Source organism: Oncorhynchus clarkii, chromosome 12, assembly GCF_045791955.1.
Source record: "Oncorhynchus clarkii lewisi isolate Uvic-CL-2024 chromosome 12, UVic_Ocla_1.0, whole genome shotgun sequence".
Classification (NCBI taxonomy): domain Eukaryota; kingdom Metazoa; phylum Chordata; class Actinopteri; order Salmoniformes; family Salmonidae; genus Oncorhynchus; species Oncorhynchus clarkii.
In genome coordinates, this window is record NC_092158.1 from 29,715,811 (window position 1) to 29,731,561 (window position 15,751).

Sequence of the window (15,751 nt, forward strand, 5' to 3'; positions counted from 1 at the left end):
TAACAGTCCATCTATGGTTGGGGTTGCGCCCCCCGCAGCCATTACAGGTTATTACATGTAGCCCACCCCATCAACACTATCAAGAGCTAAATGCTCCATCATTAGAGATTTTTTTTAAAAGAGAGATATAGGGAGAGAAGGTGAAGATGAGGATTGAGAATGGACACGTACTCAACACATTGTGTGCAAAACATTTTATTTGTGCACAGATATTAGGAACTAATATAAATATCCAGTGCATCATGTTAACATGTAGATTCAAGAATTCACAGAATTATCTATATTTTTGGTATTTGGAAATTGAAAAAGGCAAACAGACACATCAACATAAGAACTTAATATAGTTGGATGTTACAAAAACAAAAATGCATATCGACCCCATGCCATTTCTACATGTCACACATTCAAAAAGCAATGTTCAAATCAGACCAGATTTACACAAACTCTGAAAACAGTGTTTAAGGGGATACAGGGGAGAAGAAACATGTTATGAAAAATGTGTGCTATAAACTAGTGAATTGATCACTTTAAAAAAATATACAGTAGGCCTACATTATACATTCCAATCACCAACATTGTTATATATACACACAATACCACAAAGTATATATATTAACAATCGAGCAGTGTCTCATGTTGAAGGCAACCCAACAAGGTAAGGCAAGCTTGTTACATTCTGTTTACAAACGGGTTGAAAATATGTTCCGTTATGGCATCCCGGCAAAATAAATAGTGGGGGTGTGCTTACCGGTAAAACGTGAGCCTATCACAATTAATACAACATGCCCAAAAAACAATAGGCTATTACAGAAGTATTTAACATTACTGCATGTCTGCCACATCAAATTGTTGGGGTTTGGATGCCGAAATTATTTTGTGAGTGGACGTATATGCGTGGGTAGCCTACAAGGAGCGTATTTGTTAAGCGATTGTTTGACAATCAGATGAAAACATCATGACTGGTTGTGTTCATGCCACATTAAGGCATAGGCGGCCGTGCCATAATGCTAGGGGAAGCTTTCTTTGGAGTAAATTGAATTAAATTGCCGAAAGTATATGGCCTAATTAGCTTACTCCTGTCAATACATAAATAAAATCATTGAAAATAGGCTATTACACCAGAAAGCATGATTTGGCCACAGAGGATTATTAGTCAAAAAACACACAACCTGTGGATTGTTTTCAATCGCATCCCCTACAGTCGGAAGGGTCCGACATTTGGACAGTGCAGGCTGCAAATACATGATTGAGTTACTACTGTCAGTGAAAAGCAGAGACCCAGCCAGGCATATCGCAATATTTAAAAATACAATCGCGGAAAAACTGTTTGGAAAGCAAATGGCTATTGCTGTAAAGAGATGACGATGAAAATATCTGTCTTTTAATTATCAAAAAATGATTATGCTACTGTTCGCTCAATTAAGTTACCTTATTGGCACCAGTGGAGAACATCGGCCATATCCCCGGTGTGTGCATATTCACTGTATTTGTCAATGGGCCAGTGCCACTTTTAGTTTTTATTGATCCGTTTGTCAGTGTTAGCAGAGTAGACTACCCTGTACTTTATGTATGATTTAAAAAAAATGCCTGCTCGCACCTGGGTGTTCCATACCGGTAAAAATGTTAATCTATGTTCACCCACGTTTACAATGTACATGGTTCTACCTGATAACTCTCAATATCTGCCTTTAAAGATTCACACAAACTTCAAGTATCATTGTGAGAAACTCAAGGCAAAATAAAAAGTATAATTTTGTAAAATGAGTTTATAGCCATTGTAATATTCCTCTCTCTAAATCTATGTAATCAATCATTTCCTGTGTCCCCCTGCTGTCTGCATTGTGTTCCACCCCAGCTGCAATGTGAGAGAATTATCATTTAGATTGTTGTGCACTACATCCTGTAAAATAGGTGTCTTTGCAGGGGGAGGTAATACAATAATGATTGAGCCACAATCCATTTTGGGTATGACAGAATATAAAATCAAAATCACTTTGATGTAGGTGTTAGTTCTCCATGACTCTTGGTTGTCTTGCTGTGGCCTAGGGCTGGGCTGGAGGGCTACCATTGGTCTCATCGTCCATTTCCTGCTCTGTCTGTCTGTCCTGTCCTTCCTGTTCCATCTGTCCATTCTGCTCAACCTGTAGCTGCTCAAACTCTGCATCTAGGTAGTCCAGAGAATCGTTGCCGGGCCACCGCTTAATGTTGAGCTTGTGAGAGACCCTACCCCACTGTTCTCTGTTGCTAGCCACGGTTTCATACAGCTCTGCCGACCTGGGGAACAGGTCCTGGAGGAGTCTGTAGGAGGAAGTAGAGGAAGGGGGGGGGGGGGGGGGGGGGGGATATAGTCAGACAAGCTAAGGAGAGTCCACTAATATGCATTACAACAAAAACAGTTCTCATTGTCTGAGAACAATTACACCCATCATCTCCCAGATTTGGGGGTTAGGGATCAGTCAGAGGCTCACTTATAGATGGGCATGGCTATGTGCTCCATGAAGCTTGTCTGCAGCTCTGGGATGTAGGCCTTCTCCCTGTCCATCATCTCACTGGGACGGTTCCCCATGGCCTTCTCCTGCAGCCACAAGCACAGGGACACACTCTCACACAGAGGAAATCGTAAAAGTCCCTGTACCATATGGAGACAGAAAACAATATGAGGCATACCATGTTGGGCATTCAATAAACAATTCCATACATACCAGATCTCCTTGAGAAAAGAATTCCTTGTAAATAAGTCCCTGAAACAAGAACAGACATGCGTTTCATGCGAACATATTGCATGGAGGCCTACACCATCTTACTAAGACCAATAAAAGTGATCTAAATGTGAAAGAAGGTGAGAACACAGTTGGTTATTAAAGGAGTAAGATCTGAGTGGGTTCTTACTGCGATCTTCCAGGTGGTCTTCCAGTCCTTGGTCTGGTCAGAGAGGTCACAGGAGGTCATGATCAGGCACAGTAGCAGGTTATGGTGCTGAGGGTCTTTGGTGTTGTAGCCCACTGGAAGACACAACAGACAGTATGATTATAATAAGAAATAGAAGAGAAGTGAAGTGCTACCTTTCATAAGACTCTGAGACAGGATGTAGGGGGATAATTTACCGTCTGCCATTTTCTGCAGATCCTTCAGGATCCGTAGGTGATGAGCCAAGTCTGTGGCTAGGATGATGTCCCTCATCAGGTCAAGCATCCTCTGGTAGTCCTGGCAATCAAAAAAACAATGTGGAAACAGAGTCAAAATGGTACAACACCAACTAAAAAACCTTGAGAAAAGAGTACAGTCCTTACATTGCCTTTTGTTTTACCTTTCTAGATAACTTTTCAAAGATGTTGCAGCCCTGGGTGTTGAGTATGGCAATCGTCTGAGCAAAGTGGTGCCTCTGGAAATGAGAGCCAATTCAATGTCAGTGGTGAGGTTGCAATTATATTTCATATCCACTCGAGGGCAGAAACGACCCAGCGCACCATCGAGCCATGGTTTTACCTGGGGAAAACCTAGTCAGTTGCACAACTAAATGTATTCAACGGAAATTTGTCGTCCACATATAAAACAAACCAACTGAATCAGAGAGGTGCGGGAGGCTGCCTTAATTGACATCCATGTCATCGGCTCCTAAGAATGAGGGACATGCATAATACCATTCTGATTCATGAAGTATTTGTGTTTACCTCCAGCACAGATCCCTCAGAACTATACAGGCCAGCCAACACAGATTTCTGGAAAAAAGAAGACAGAAGAGCTTGTTTGGGTAATACACTTTTCTATGGCAGTTGGTATGATATACAGTGCATTTGGAAAGTATTCAGACTCATTGACTTTTTTCATATTTTGTTACGTTACAGCCTTACTCTAAAATGGATTAACAAAAACAAGTATCCCTCAATCTACAAACAATACCCCATAATGACAAAGCAAAAACAGGTTTTTAGAAATGTTTGCAAATGTATGAAAAAGCACCTTTGTCAGGGATCACAGCCTCAACTCTTCTTGTGTATGACACTACAAGCTTGGCACACCTGTATTTGGGGAGTTTCTCCCATTTCTTATCTGCAGATCCTCAAGCTCTGTCAGGTTGGATGGGGAGGTTTGCTGCACAGCCATTTTCAGGTCTCGCAAGAGATGTTTGATCGGGATCAAGTCCGGGCTCTGGCTGGGCCACTCAAGGACATTCAGAGACGGGTCCCGAAGCCACTCCTGCATTGTCTTGGCTTTGTGCTAAGGGTCGTTGTCCTGTTGGAAGGTGAACATATGCCTCAGTATGAGGTCCTGAGTGCTCTGGAGCAGGTTTTTATTAAGGATCTCTATACTTCACTGTTCATCTTTCCCTCGTTCCTAACTAGTCTCCTCTGCCTCTGCCTCTGAAAAACATCCCCACAGCATGATGCTGCCACCACCATGCTTCACTGTAAGGATGGTGCCCGGTTTCCTCCAGATGTGTCCCCTGGCACTCAGGCAAAATAGTTCAATCTTGGTTTTATCAGACCAGATAATCTTGTTTCTTGTTGTTTAGGTGCCTTTTGGCAAACTCCAAGCGACCTGTCGCACCTTTTCCTGAGGAGAAGGAGTAGCTTCTGTTTGGACGTTCTACCATAAAGGCCTGATTGGTGGAGTGCTGCAGTGATGGTTGTCCTTCTGGAAGGTTCTCCCATCTCCACAGAGGAACTCTGGAGCTCTGTCAGTGACCATCGGGTTCTTGGTCACCTCCCTGATTGCTCAGTTTGGCCATGCGGCCAGTTCTAGGAAGAGTCTTGGTGGTTCCACACTTCTTCCATTTAAGAAGGATGGAAACCACTGTGTTCTTGGGGACCTTCAATGCTGCAGAATGTTGTGCCTCGACACAATCCTGTCTCGGATCTCTACGGACAAAAATTTCTAAACCTGTTTTTGCTTTGTCATTATCGGGTATTGTGGGTAAATTCAGGGGGAAAAAAGTTTTAATAAATTTTAGAATAAGGCTGTAACATAACAAAATGTGGAAAAGGGGATTCTGAATTCTTTCCTAATGCACTGTAGATATACATACAGCATAGGAGTCTGTGTGTTTGTGGTATGTGGGATCTTACCGATGCCACCTGGAAGGAGTTGTTGGTCCCTCTGTGGTCCAAGTCATGACACATGCAGGACACAAAAAGAGCAAACATCTCGATGTCTCTGAAACAAGAGAACGCTGCGGTGTGAGTTGAGGTGTTCATGAGTGTGCTTCACTTTGCTGTAGCATAGTTTGTAAATGCTTATCTCTGTGTGTTCATACTCTAGGTAGTTGGAGAGCTCCAGGTTCTTGCAGAGGAGGTAGCAAAAATGAGAGACTGAGAATGCGTGCATCCAGTTGTGATATGGAGGATCCCTGTAGCCTCTCTTCACCATCAGACAGAACCTGGCCAGCGTGTGCATGTTGATCTTGTAGGTGTTTATGAAGCCCATGTCCTCAAACATGCTGATAATGGCCTGAAAACAGGAGGCATGATCAAGAGACATGAGAAAAAATAAATTATATTACCAGTGTATTTCTCCAAGAGTGTGTGTTGATTGTCTCACCGTGGGTGTGCTGTCGTCTGACAGGGAGCGAGGTGTGTAGGTGAAGCTGGAGAAGCTGGGGTAGATTTCCCCTACAGGCTGGATTCCCACAGTCAGTAGCCGGGTCACTTCCTCCTCTGACACCTGAGAGACAGGGTCAAAGGTCAGGACATTAACTGCCAAATATTACAAACTGACTGGATCTGCATTCATAGGTTGAAGAGATTAGTTGAATAGGTTGAAGAAGAGCTCTGATTGGATGCTTTACCATCATGTGGTACTTCATCATCTCATTAGCCAGCTGACTCCTAAACTGGGCTTCGTCGACTCTCTTATACAGGAGGGACTGGGGAGGAACAGAGAGCACAGGAGTCATTCATCATGATGACAACATTGATTAACACTAACGTGTCATCAACAATCTATCAATATCCTTACTCTATAGAAAAATATATATCAGGTAATAATCAGTTATAAGGTCTAAAGGATACGCAAAGGGGATGCCTGTGCACTCACATGAGCGATGCTGATGCCACAGTATATGGAGAAGGCTGTGGCCAAGTCCTCATCAAGGCGGGTGAACCATGGTCCATTAGTCTTGTTGACCAGCTCAGCCACGCCAATCACTTCTGAGAAAGATGATAGATGTATGTGTATAGATGTAGATCAGAAATAGGGAGAGGGGCTGCGACCGGGAGGCTCATGGGGCGACGCACAATTGGCCCAGCGTTGTCCGGGTTAGGAAGGGTTTGGCCTGCAGGGATATCCTTGTCTCATGGTGCACTAGCAACTCCTGTGGCGGGCCGGGCGCAGTGCACACTGACCAGGTCGCTAGGTGTATGGTGTTTCCTCCGACACATTGGTGCGGCTGGCTTCCGGGTTGGATGTGCGTTGTGTCAAGAAGCAGTGCTGCTTGGTTGGGTTGTGTTTCGGAGGACGCATGGCTCTCAACCTTCGCCTCTCCCAAGTCCGTACGGGAGTTGCAGTGATGAGACAAGACAGTACCTACTACCAATTGGATACCACGAAATTGGGAAGAAAAAGGGGTAAAATAATAACAATTTAAATAACAAAAATAGGGAGAGGGGGAAATGGAGAGAGAAAGACAAAGAGAGACAGAGACAGACCTCCGTGTTCATCCTTTATGGGGAAGCAGAGGATGTTGCGTGTCCTGAAGCCTGTGCTGTCGTCCACGGCGCGGTAGAAGAGAGGGTGGGAGTAGGCATCTGTGATGTTGAGGATCTTCCCTGTGGTGGCGACATGGCCTGCTATGCCCTGGTCAGCAGGGATACGCAGCTCTGTCTGAGATGAGAAGAAAAAGGCAATTATACTATGGAAATAACATCCATTTACAATGAAATGTTATCTTATACTAAACTTAGGGCTTTGATGTGAGTAAGTTTAGGATAAAGACCCACTTCCTCATTGATAACAACTCCTCCATCAAACACCTTGGCAACCAGCTCATGACTGACACTGTCCAACAGGAACACAGAACAACTGGAGGAGAGAAAGATGGGTCATATTAATCAGTGATACTAAGGCTGTGCTCGAATACCCACACTAACATCCTGTATACTACATAGTTAATGCGTCAGTCGTGATACAGTCAAGGAGAAAAGTTTTGATAATAACACAAATATTAATTTCCACAAAGTTTGCTGCTTCAGTGTCTTTAGATATTTTTGTCAGATGTTACTATGGAATACTGAAGTATAATTACAAGCAATTCATAAGTGTCAAATGCTTTTATTGACAATTACATGAAATTGATGCAAAGAGTCAATATTTGCAGTGCTGACCCTTCTTTTTCAAGACCTCTGCAATCTGCCCTGGCATGCTTAACTTAACTTCTGGGCCACATGGCAGCCCATTCTTGCATAATCAATGCTTGGAGTTTATCAGAATTTGTGGGTTTTTGTTTGTCCACCCGCCTCTTGAGGAATGACCACAAGTTCTCAATGGGATTAAGGTCTGGGGAGTTTCGTGGCCATGGACCCAAAATATCAGTGTTTTGTTCCTCGAGCCACTTAGTTATCACTTTTGCCTTATGGCAAGGTGCTCCATCATGCTGGAAAAGGCATTGTTTGTCACCAAACTGTTCCTGGATGGTTGGGAGAAGTTTCTCTCGGAGGATGTGTTGGTACCATTCTTTATTCATGGCTGTGTTCTTAGGCAAAATTGTGAGTGAACCCACTCCCTTGGCTGAGAAGCAACCCCACACATGAAAGGTCTCAGGATGCTTTACTGTTGGCATAACACAGGACTGATGGTAGCGCTCACCTTGTCTTCTCCGGGCAAGCTTTTTTCCGGATGCCCCAAACAATCGGAAAGGGGATTCATCAGAGAAATGACTTTACCCCAGTCCTCAGCAGTCCAATCCCTGTACCTTTTGCAGAATATCAGTCTGTCCCTGATGTTTTTAGGAGACGGTCATGGCGATTGCTGGACTTTCTTGGGTGCCCTTAAGCCTTCTACACAACAATTGAACCGCTCTCCTTGAAGTTCCTGATGATCCGATAAATGGTTGATTTAGGTGCAATCTTACTGGCAGCAATATCCTTGCCTGTGAATCCCTTTTTGTGCAAAGCAATGACGACGGCATGTGTTTCCTTGCAGGTAACCATGTTTGACAGAGGAAGAACTGATTCCAAGCACCACCCTCCTTTTGAAGCTTCCAGTCTGTTAATCAAACTCAATCAGCATGACAGAGTGATCTCCAGCCTTGTCCTCGTCAACACTCACACCTGTGTTAACGAGAGAATCAATGACATGATGTCAGCTGGTCCTTTTGTGGCAGGGCTGAAATGCAGTGGAATTTTTTTTTGGGAATGCATTCGTTTGCATGACAAAGAGGGACTTTGCAATTAATTGCAATTCATCTGATCACTCTTCATAACATTCTGGAGTATATGCAAATTGCCATCACACAAACTGAGGCAGCAGACTTTATGAAAATGTATATTTGTGTCATTCTCAAAACCTTTGGCCACAACTATACTATATACTATTAGATCATTTTAGTATACTGTAAGCGAATGGTATCATTTCAGTTGAGCGTACTAGAGCTTCGCTTGTCTTCCGGAAATTGATGCTGTTGCTATGCAACCTGTTGCTAGCTTGTTAGTATAACAAATTACTAACTAAACATTTTATGATTTTGGTTGTGTGTGTAAATTCCATCTGGAGTGCTAAAGTGCGCTCTGGGCGTTCGTAAGTCTCTAGAGTGTTGTCAGATTGTCCATTCGTAAATTCAGAGCGTTTCGCTTTTGTAGCATTCAATGGCAGTCAAGCACCCAAGCTAACTGGCTAACGATGGCTAATTACTTCCAGACACAAAAAACACCTCACTCTCACCATTTTACCCACCCTAGCACAGCTGGTTAAGCTGTTTTCATGTTATCCAGAGCGTTGGTGACTAACTGTACTGCCGGCAACAATATCTATATATTTTTTAATTCAACGGGTATTGAGCGTTCATAAATTAATCCGTTATTCTGCAGGAGAGTGCTCTGAAATCTGAGTAGATAGCCAGAATTAACAATGTCCATTGAAACTCACAAAGACTCTACCACTTGGCTAAAAATTATGTAAATAATCAAGTCAATAAACATTGGGTGGTTAGTTAGATAGCATATAGTTAATATACTGCCTGGCAAGTTCGATGTATTAGTAGCCAACTAATGTTAGGTAACTAGCTACATTCTGCTGTAATGCTATGTGGTTGGTAAGGATAGCGTAGCTAACAAATTGTCAGCCAACATAATGTGTAATGTAACTTATTTGAAAAATCATTACTTTATTACATTGCTCAACATTTTCTTAACATTTGTCATAATTAGTTAAAGCAATGAATTTGTATCCGCTCTCGTCCGACTTCTTTGCTTCAGCTGCATATTTTCCGCCATTTTCTTCAAATCTGAAAATGTTGTGAATCCACGCCCATTTTCTGAAGTATTGTATTGTGGACCCTAAAGCACAGAAATAGTGTCCAGTGCATGTATACTTCGTATTTTGGCGAATTTAGTACGACATCCAGGAACTTTGGCATACTAACTATATCCATACTATGACCTATAAGCATACTATATACTCAATTCACGTCACAAATAGTGCGGTTAGTATGAGTATTCAAACACAGCTTTAGGCTTTTGTTACAATGCTTGTGATAGCCTTATACAGTACTTACATTTCTGCACTGGTGAGACTCCGTGCTTCTGCAATGATCTCTTTTAGCAGGACTGATACATCATCTGGAGACCGAGATATATAAATGTTGTTATAACAGCAAAAAATGATGCCCCACTGTGCCACTAAAATAAGGATAATAGGTCAAGTATGATACTTACCCAGGTGTGTGAAAAGGTTTTTGGCGACCTGAAGCAGTGCCTATATGAACACAGACAGACACAGGAAACAGTTGAGAAGACTAGAAGCGTATTTGTGGGCTAGCTAAATATTCTCACCAAGTTAGGGATCGTGATGGACAAAAGGCAGTCACTCCGAGCAAGGCTCAGTAAATTGGGTGGTCAGTCCCTCAAAGTACTACTGAATTACTACATAAAACCTTGTCGCGCAGTAGTGACTATGTAGAGACCTGTAGGGATTGTGAAGTGAATGTGTAGTTTACACACTACTCAAGATACACAAGTAGAGTTGTGTACTTTTCAGTAGGAAACAGTAGTGTTTCCAGTAGTAATCAGGTAGATTTTTACTAATTGATGTTAGTAGTAAATAAGTATCACAACACTACAGCCAGACTACACCGTCTTTTTGCGACCACAGAAGTACACAAAACACGAAGTAGTTGGTTGTTGTTATCTAGCTACTTTTTGACAATCCTGAATTTAATCATCTTTCATTCTTCGTCATCCTCTCTTTCATAGCCCTTGTGCTGTCACCATCTGTACGTTTAAATTTCCTATATGTTTTATGAATACTTTCATGTAGTTGTTTAGCCATTTATATAACTTTTTACCACATCAAAAAGATTGCTAGACAAAAAAGACCACTTAACCATTAGCCATCATCCCAAACCATCTCAATTGGGTTGAGGTCGAGTGATTGTGATTGTCATCTGATGCAGCACTCCATCACTCTCCTTATTGGTCAAATAGCCCTTACACAGCCTGGAGGTGTGTTGAGTCATTGGCCTGTTGACAAACAAATGATAGTCCCACTAAGCACAAACCAGATGGGATGGCGTATCGCTGCAGAATGTTGTGGTAGCCATGCTGGTTAAGTGTGCCTTGAATTCTAAATAAATCACTGACAGTGCCACCAGCAAAGCACCCCCACACCATCACACCACCTCCATGCTTCACGGTGGAAACTACACATGCAGAGATCATCCGTTCACCTACTCTGCGTCTCACAAAGACACTGCGGTTGGAAACAAAAATCTCAACTTTGGACTCATCAGACCAAAGGACAGATTTCCATCAGTCTAATGTCCATTGCTCATGTTTCTTGGCCTAAGCAAGTCTCTTCTTCTTATTGGTGTCCTTTAGTTGTGGTTTCTTTGCAGCAATTTGACCATGAAGGCCTGATTCATGCAGTCTCCTCTGAAAAGTTGATATTGAGATCTTGAGAACTCTGTGAAGCATTTATTTGGGCTGCAATGTCTGAGGCTGGTAACTCTAATGAACGTATCCTCTGCAGCAGAGATAACTCGATCTTCCTTTCCTGTGGCAGTCCTCATGAGAGCCAGTTTCATCATAGCGCTTTATGTTTTTTGCTACTGTACTTGAATAAACTTATCAATATTCTTGAAATTTATGGATTGACTGACCTTCATGTCGTAAAGTAATGAACTGTCATTTATCTTTGCTTATTTGTGCTGTTCTTGCCATGATATGGACCGTAATAGGGCTATCTTCTGTATACCACCCCTACCTTGTCACAACATAACTGATTGTCTCAAATGCATTAAGAAGGAAAGAAATTCCACAAATTAACTTTTAACAAGGCACACCTGTTAATTGAAATGCATTCCAGGTGACTACTTCCTGAAGCTGGTTGAGAGAATGCCAAGTGTTTTCAAAGCTGTCATCGGGGCAACTTTGAAGAACCTCAAATAGAAAATATATTTTGATTATGTTTAGCACTTTTTTGGTTACTACTATGTGTTATTTCATAGTTTTGAAATCTCCACTATTATTCTACAATGTAGAAAATAGTAAAAAAAAAAAAAGGAAAACCCTTGAATGAGTAGGTGTGTCTGAACTTTTGACTGGTACTGTAAATACTATGCATGCCAGTCTCTCTTGGCTAAGAGTTTAGGAGAGACTGACTGCATCACTTCTTTTTATAATAAACGTGTTAAAGTCCAAATTGTTTGCATAGTTAACTTACACACAGCTCTGACACACCCTTATCCCACAAGACATGCCACCAGGGGTATTTTCACAGTCTCCAAATCCAGAACACATTCAAGAAAGAGTACCATTATTGCATGGAATTTCCTTCTATCTCATATTGCTCAAAATGAACAGCAAACCTGATTTTAAACTGATGAAGCAACATCTCACGACACAATGCCTCTCCCTTATTTGACCTAGATATGTTTTGTGTATGTACTGATATGTAGGCTATGTGTACCGTTTTTAAATTCATGTAGTTCCGTCCTTGAGCTGCTCTTGTGTCACGATCTTGGAAATGAGCGGACCAAGGCACAGCGTGAGTATAGTTCCACATATTTATTTAAGTGAAACTAACAAAACAAAATAACAAAACTTACAAAGACCGTGAGGACGTAGTGCCCAAACACACTAACACAAACAATCAATATCCCACAAATGCAGGTGGGGAAAAAGCCTACCTAAATATGATCCCCAATTAAAGGCAACGATTACCAGCTGCCTCTAATTGGGAAACACACAAACCACCAACCTAGAAATCTATGAACTAGATAACCCCCCCAGTCACTCTCTGACCTAAACACCATAGAGAACAGAGGGCTCTCTATGGTCAGGGTGTAACATCTTGTTTATTAATGTTCTGTATTATGTCAAGTTCCATGTTTTGTGTGGACCCCAGGAAAAGTAGCTTCTGCTTTCACAACAGCTAATGGGGATCCCAATAAAATACCAAATACACAAAAGCTCAGTAGTTACATAGTCATTAATGGGGAATTATGTGGTGATTTGGGAAGGAATAATGTAGTGTTCTCCGGTAGTGAAATGTCCCAATTTACTACATAAATCACTACTGGCTTACTATACATCTCAATAGCAATCAAGTAGTAAAACAGTACATTTTGTGCAGATCTTGTGTAGTAGTGATGAGTAGTAATTCAGTAGTACTTTTTCATGAGGGGTGGAGTCAGGTAGCGTCTCCTTACCTGGCATTCATACTTGAGTCTCTGTTCCTTTTGGAATGCCAATGTGCTGGTCAGTACTGAGGAAGTGTAGCAGAAACAGTGCTGCACTATGTGTTCATCCACTTCTGTGTGTCTGAAGAATGACAAGCACACACACATTTTACAGCAAGACACAAACCTATGCAGCTATGCAAGCACGTACGCATACACTCAGACAGAAGTTTGCATGCTTACGCTAACACACACAGCTCTATACCTGTCTGCTCCTTTTTTGTTGAAGGCACAGGCAAGGGCCACAACCTTGGTGGTGGCCCGACACTCAACAGGAACACACAGCATGGAGAGAACTTCAAATCCCAGAGTGCTGTTCAGCTGCTGGTGTTCCTTCTACAGTATCAGCCCAGAGAAGAGGGAAAAGGGGCAGAGATGTAGAGGACACGACCATCAAACATATCCAAACGTACTACTGTTAACACTACAATACTGATCAGGGGACATTTCAGTGTTCTTACTTGAGTGACGTCTTGCAGGGAGATGCTCTTCCTCTTCTCCACAGCCTGACCAAGGTTGCCAAATGTCAGCTGGACCACAGACAGACAAGACCAGACCAGACCAGACCAGACCAGACCAGACCAGACCAGACCAGACAGACAAGACAAGACAAGACAAGACAAGACAAGACAAGACAAGACAAGACAAGACAAGACAAGACAAGACAAGACAAGACAAGACAAGAAGACAAGACAAGACAGAGTGAGGGTCAGGGGCACAGGTGGTAATGTCAAAGGGATAGAAGGGTTGTGTTGTATAACTTACAGGGAAACTGATCTCCGCCTTCAGAACCTTGTCTCCAACTACCTGAGGAATAACAAAGACATCTAACAAACTTGTTTTTGTTTGAATTTTTGCACTTTTGCGTCATTTTAGAATATTGAATATTGTGTGTGTACATGTGTACCTGACAGAACAGCTGTTGGTTATCCTCTGATACCAGAAGTAAACAGCAGCACAATGAATGAGTCTGCGCCTCCAGCTGTGAAAACAACAATACAACCGATTCAGTCAAACAGTCACTCTGTGTATCAATCAAACGATCAACCAGCTTCTATAAATCAGTTTATTTCTGGTTCTGGACTCACATAACGGATTACTTTTAGTTGGAGGGTGGCAGCGTCCAGGTCATACAGCTCTCCTATAGTAGACAGTGAAAGAATCGACAAAGTCATTACATATAGTAATATATTCTTAACTACTATTATCCAATAGACTTGACAATGACAAGTCTATAGACGGCAGAACACAAGTGCTGGGCCCCATCGCACTGTCATACCACAAAGCCTCAGGATCTGATGGTCCAGTGCACTGTAGTCCACATCAAGTATGGTCATCCTGGTCAGGGATAGATATGATTTCCTGTTGACCTCTAACCCCTGGGTGAGCCTTTGATCCTGCAGGGCCTGGACTCTCTTACAGGCTATGGTGACCTGTAAGGAAAATCAGAGTTGTACCAGCAGTAGGCCTGCTGTCTCCGAATGTGATCGTATTAAAGGACTGGTGGGTCTGGAGAAGGACACTTCAGACTCACATGTCTCTCCAGTACATCAAGGCTTTGTTCCTGAGCTTTAGTGGGCTGTGTACAGCAAACCTTTCAGAATAGAGAAGACACCGTGTAACAGGCAGTCATATTAAAGTGATATCTTTGATAATGTAAGGCAGAGAGGTGAGAGGGTTATAAGGGTGGCAGGTTGCCTTGCAGTTAATAGCGTTAGGCCAGTAACAGAAAGGTTGCTGGTTTGAATCCCTGAGCCGACTAGGTGAAAAATCTATCGATGTGGCCTTGAGCAAGGCACTTAACCCTAGTCGCTAAATGTAAATGATGAGGAGCATGCTCACCAAGAGGAGGGCGGTAGTTACACCCTGGTCCAGGATTGGAATGATCAACACTGTGGTGGACGTGCAGAAGATAGATGGGAAAAGGATTGGGTAGAGAGGAGGAAAGTATTAGCCAGGAGGAGGACTGGGGACTGTTTTGAACTCTCTCAAATCTTTTAGAGTATAGTTGCTGTTGCTCATCCTGCAACACAGCCAGATACACAAACACACACCTCTTTTGTCCTGCTGCAGTGGCTCTGTTAGTCTCTCTCTCTGTTGCTCCTGCAGCTCTGAGGAAGGAAGTCCTTCACACTGTACTCTCCTCTGCTGGACAACCACATCCCTTAGAAAGACAGAGATTTTATTGATTTAGGAACATCAAAAACAATGTCACTAGAGGGAAAATGAAGACTGAATTAGTACGGTCTGAAGTACAGGTCAACTGGGCACCAGATCAGCCCTGCCGATTACCTGAGTCTCCCCTCCTTCGGTAGCTCATGGGGTGGTTCTTCACACCACAAGCGTCCTGTCTCTGCATCCAATAGATAGACGTATACACTGTCCTATAATAGAGAGAGAGGGGGGGGGGGGGGGCAGCCTGTTAGAGGGGGGAGAAAATATGGTTGTAAAAAATGTTTTGTAACATTATTTGGTCAAACATTTTCAAGTGGATGGTCAACCCTCCCCCAGGGAGAATACAGTATGGTGCTGAATAGGATGGAGACAGACCATATATATAAATCATGATGGAGACAGTAGATACACACCACTTCATAAAAGACAGTCTGGAGAGCCTCTCTGATGGCATCCTGCAGGGAAGAGGAGTCTGTGACTGAGGCCAGTTGGAGCAATGCATACTGGGAAATAAAATAAGGGGAAAGAATAATTAATACTGTGGTGACTTTGATGCACAGATACACAGAGAAGAAGGAGGTGGAGGAATGGGCTCTGGATGTTACTCACACAGAGCTGCCTCTCCAGTAGCTCATATTCACTGGAGACACATGCACTGTAGAGTACAGCCAGACCGACCAGTGACAC

General features: G+C 42.7%; 1 protein-coding gene across 1 annotated transcript in view; it reads right to left on the bottom strand.

Annotated features, from left to right (window-relative positions):
- Window positions 1-179: 179 nt before the first annotated feature.
- LOC139421975 (cGMP-dependent 3',5'-cyclic phosphodiesterase-like) overlaps window positions 180-15,751 on the bottom strand; it is a 28,747-nt gene continuing 13,175 nt past the window's right edge. Inside the window, exons 2-29 of the mRNA XM_071173118.1 lie at window positions 15,478-15,567; window positions 15,182-15,273; window positions 14,944-15,053; window positions 14,732-14,781; window positions 14,424-14,483; window positions 14,169-14,322; window positions 13,978-14,030; window positions 13,797-13,871; window positions 13,655-13,696; window positions 13,351-13,419; window positions 13,095-13,225; window positions 12,860-12,971; window positions 9,867-9,906; window positions 9,707-9,770; window positions 6,936-7,017; window positions 6,645-6,819; window positions 6,034-6,146; window positions 5,786-5,863; window positions 5,539-5,661; window positions 5,255-5,448; window positions 5,067-5,154; window positions 3,672-3,719; window positions 3,308-3,382; window positions 3,105-3,204; window positions 2,890-3,002; window positions 2,703-2,741; window positions 2,469-2,575; window positions 180-2,298 (exon numbers count right to left, since the gene is read on the bottom strand). Of these exons, the coding sequence (XP_071029219.1) occupies window positions 2,043-2,298; window positions 2,469-2,575; window positions 2,703-2,741; window positions 2,890-3,002; window positions 3,105-3,204; window positions 3,308-3,382; window positions 3,672-3,719; window positions 5,067-5,154; window positions 5,255-5,448; window positions 5,539-5,661; window positions 5,786-5,863; window positions 6,034-6,146; window positions 6,645-6,819; window positions 6,936-7,017; window positions 9,707-9,770; window positions 9,867-9,906; window positions 12,860-12,971; window positions 13,095-13,225; window positions 13,351-13,419; window positions 13,655-13,696; window positions 13,797-13,871; window positions 13,978-14,030; window positions 14,169-14,322; window positions 14,424-14,483; window positions 14,732-14,781; window positions 14,944-15,053; window positions 15,182-15,273; window positions 15,478-15,567 (2,733 nt within the window). The 3' untranslated portion in view covers window positions 180-2,042. The remainder of the gene's footprint in view (window positions 2,299-2,468; window positions 2,576-2,702; window positions 2,742-2,889; window positions 3,003-3,104; window positions 3,205-3,307; window positions 3,383-3,671; window positions 3,720-5,066; window positions 5,155-5,254; window positions 5,449-5,538; window positions 5,662-5,785; window positions 5,864-6,033; window positions 6,147-6,644; window positions 6,820-6,935; window positions 7,018-9,706; window positions 9,771-9,866; window positions 9,907-12,859; window positions 12,972-13,094; window positions 13,226-13,350; window positions 13,420-13,654; window positions 13,697-13,796; window positions 13,872-13,977; window positions 14,031-14,168; window positions 14,323-14,423; window positions 14,484-14,731; window positions 14,782-14,943; window positions 15,054-15,181; window positions 15,274-15,477; window positions 15,568-15,751) is intronic.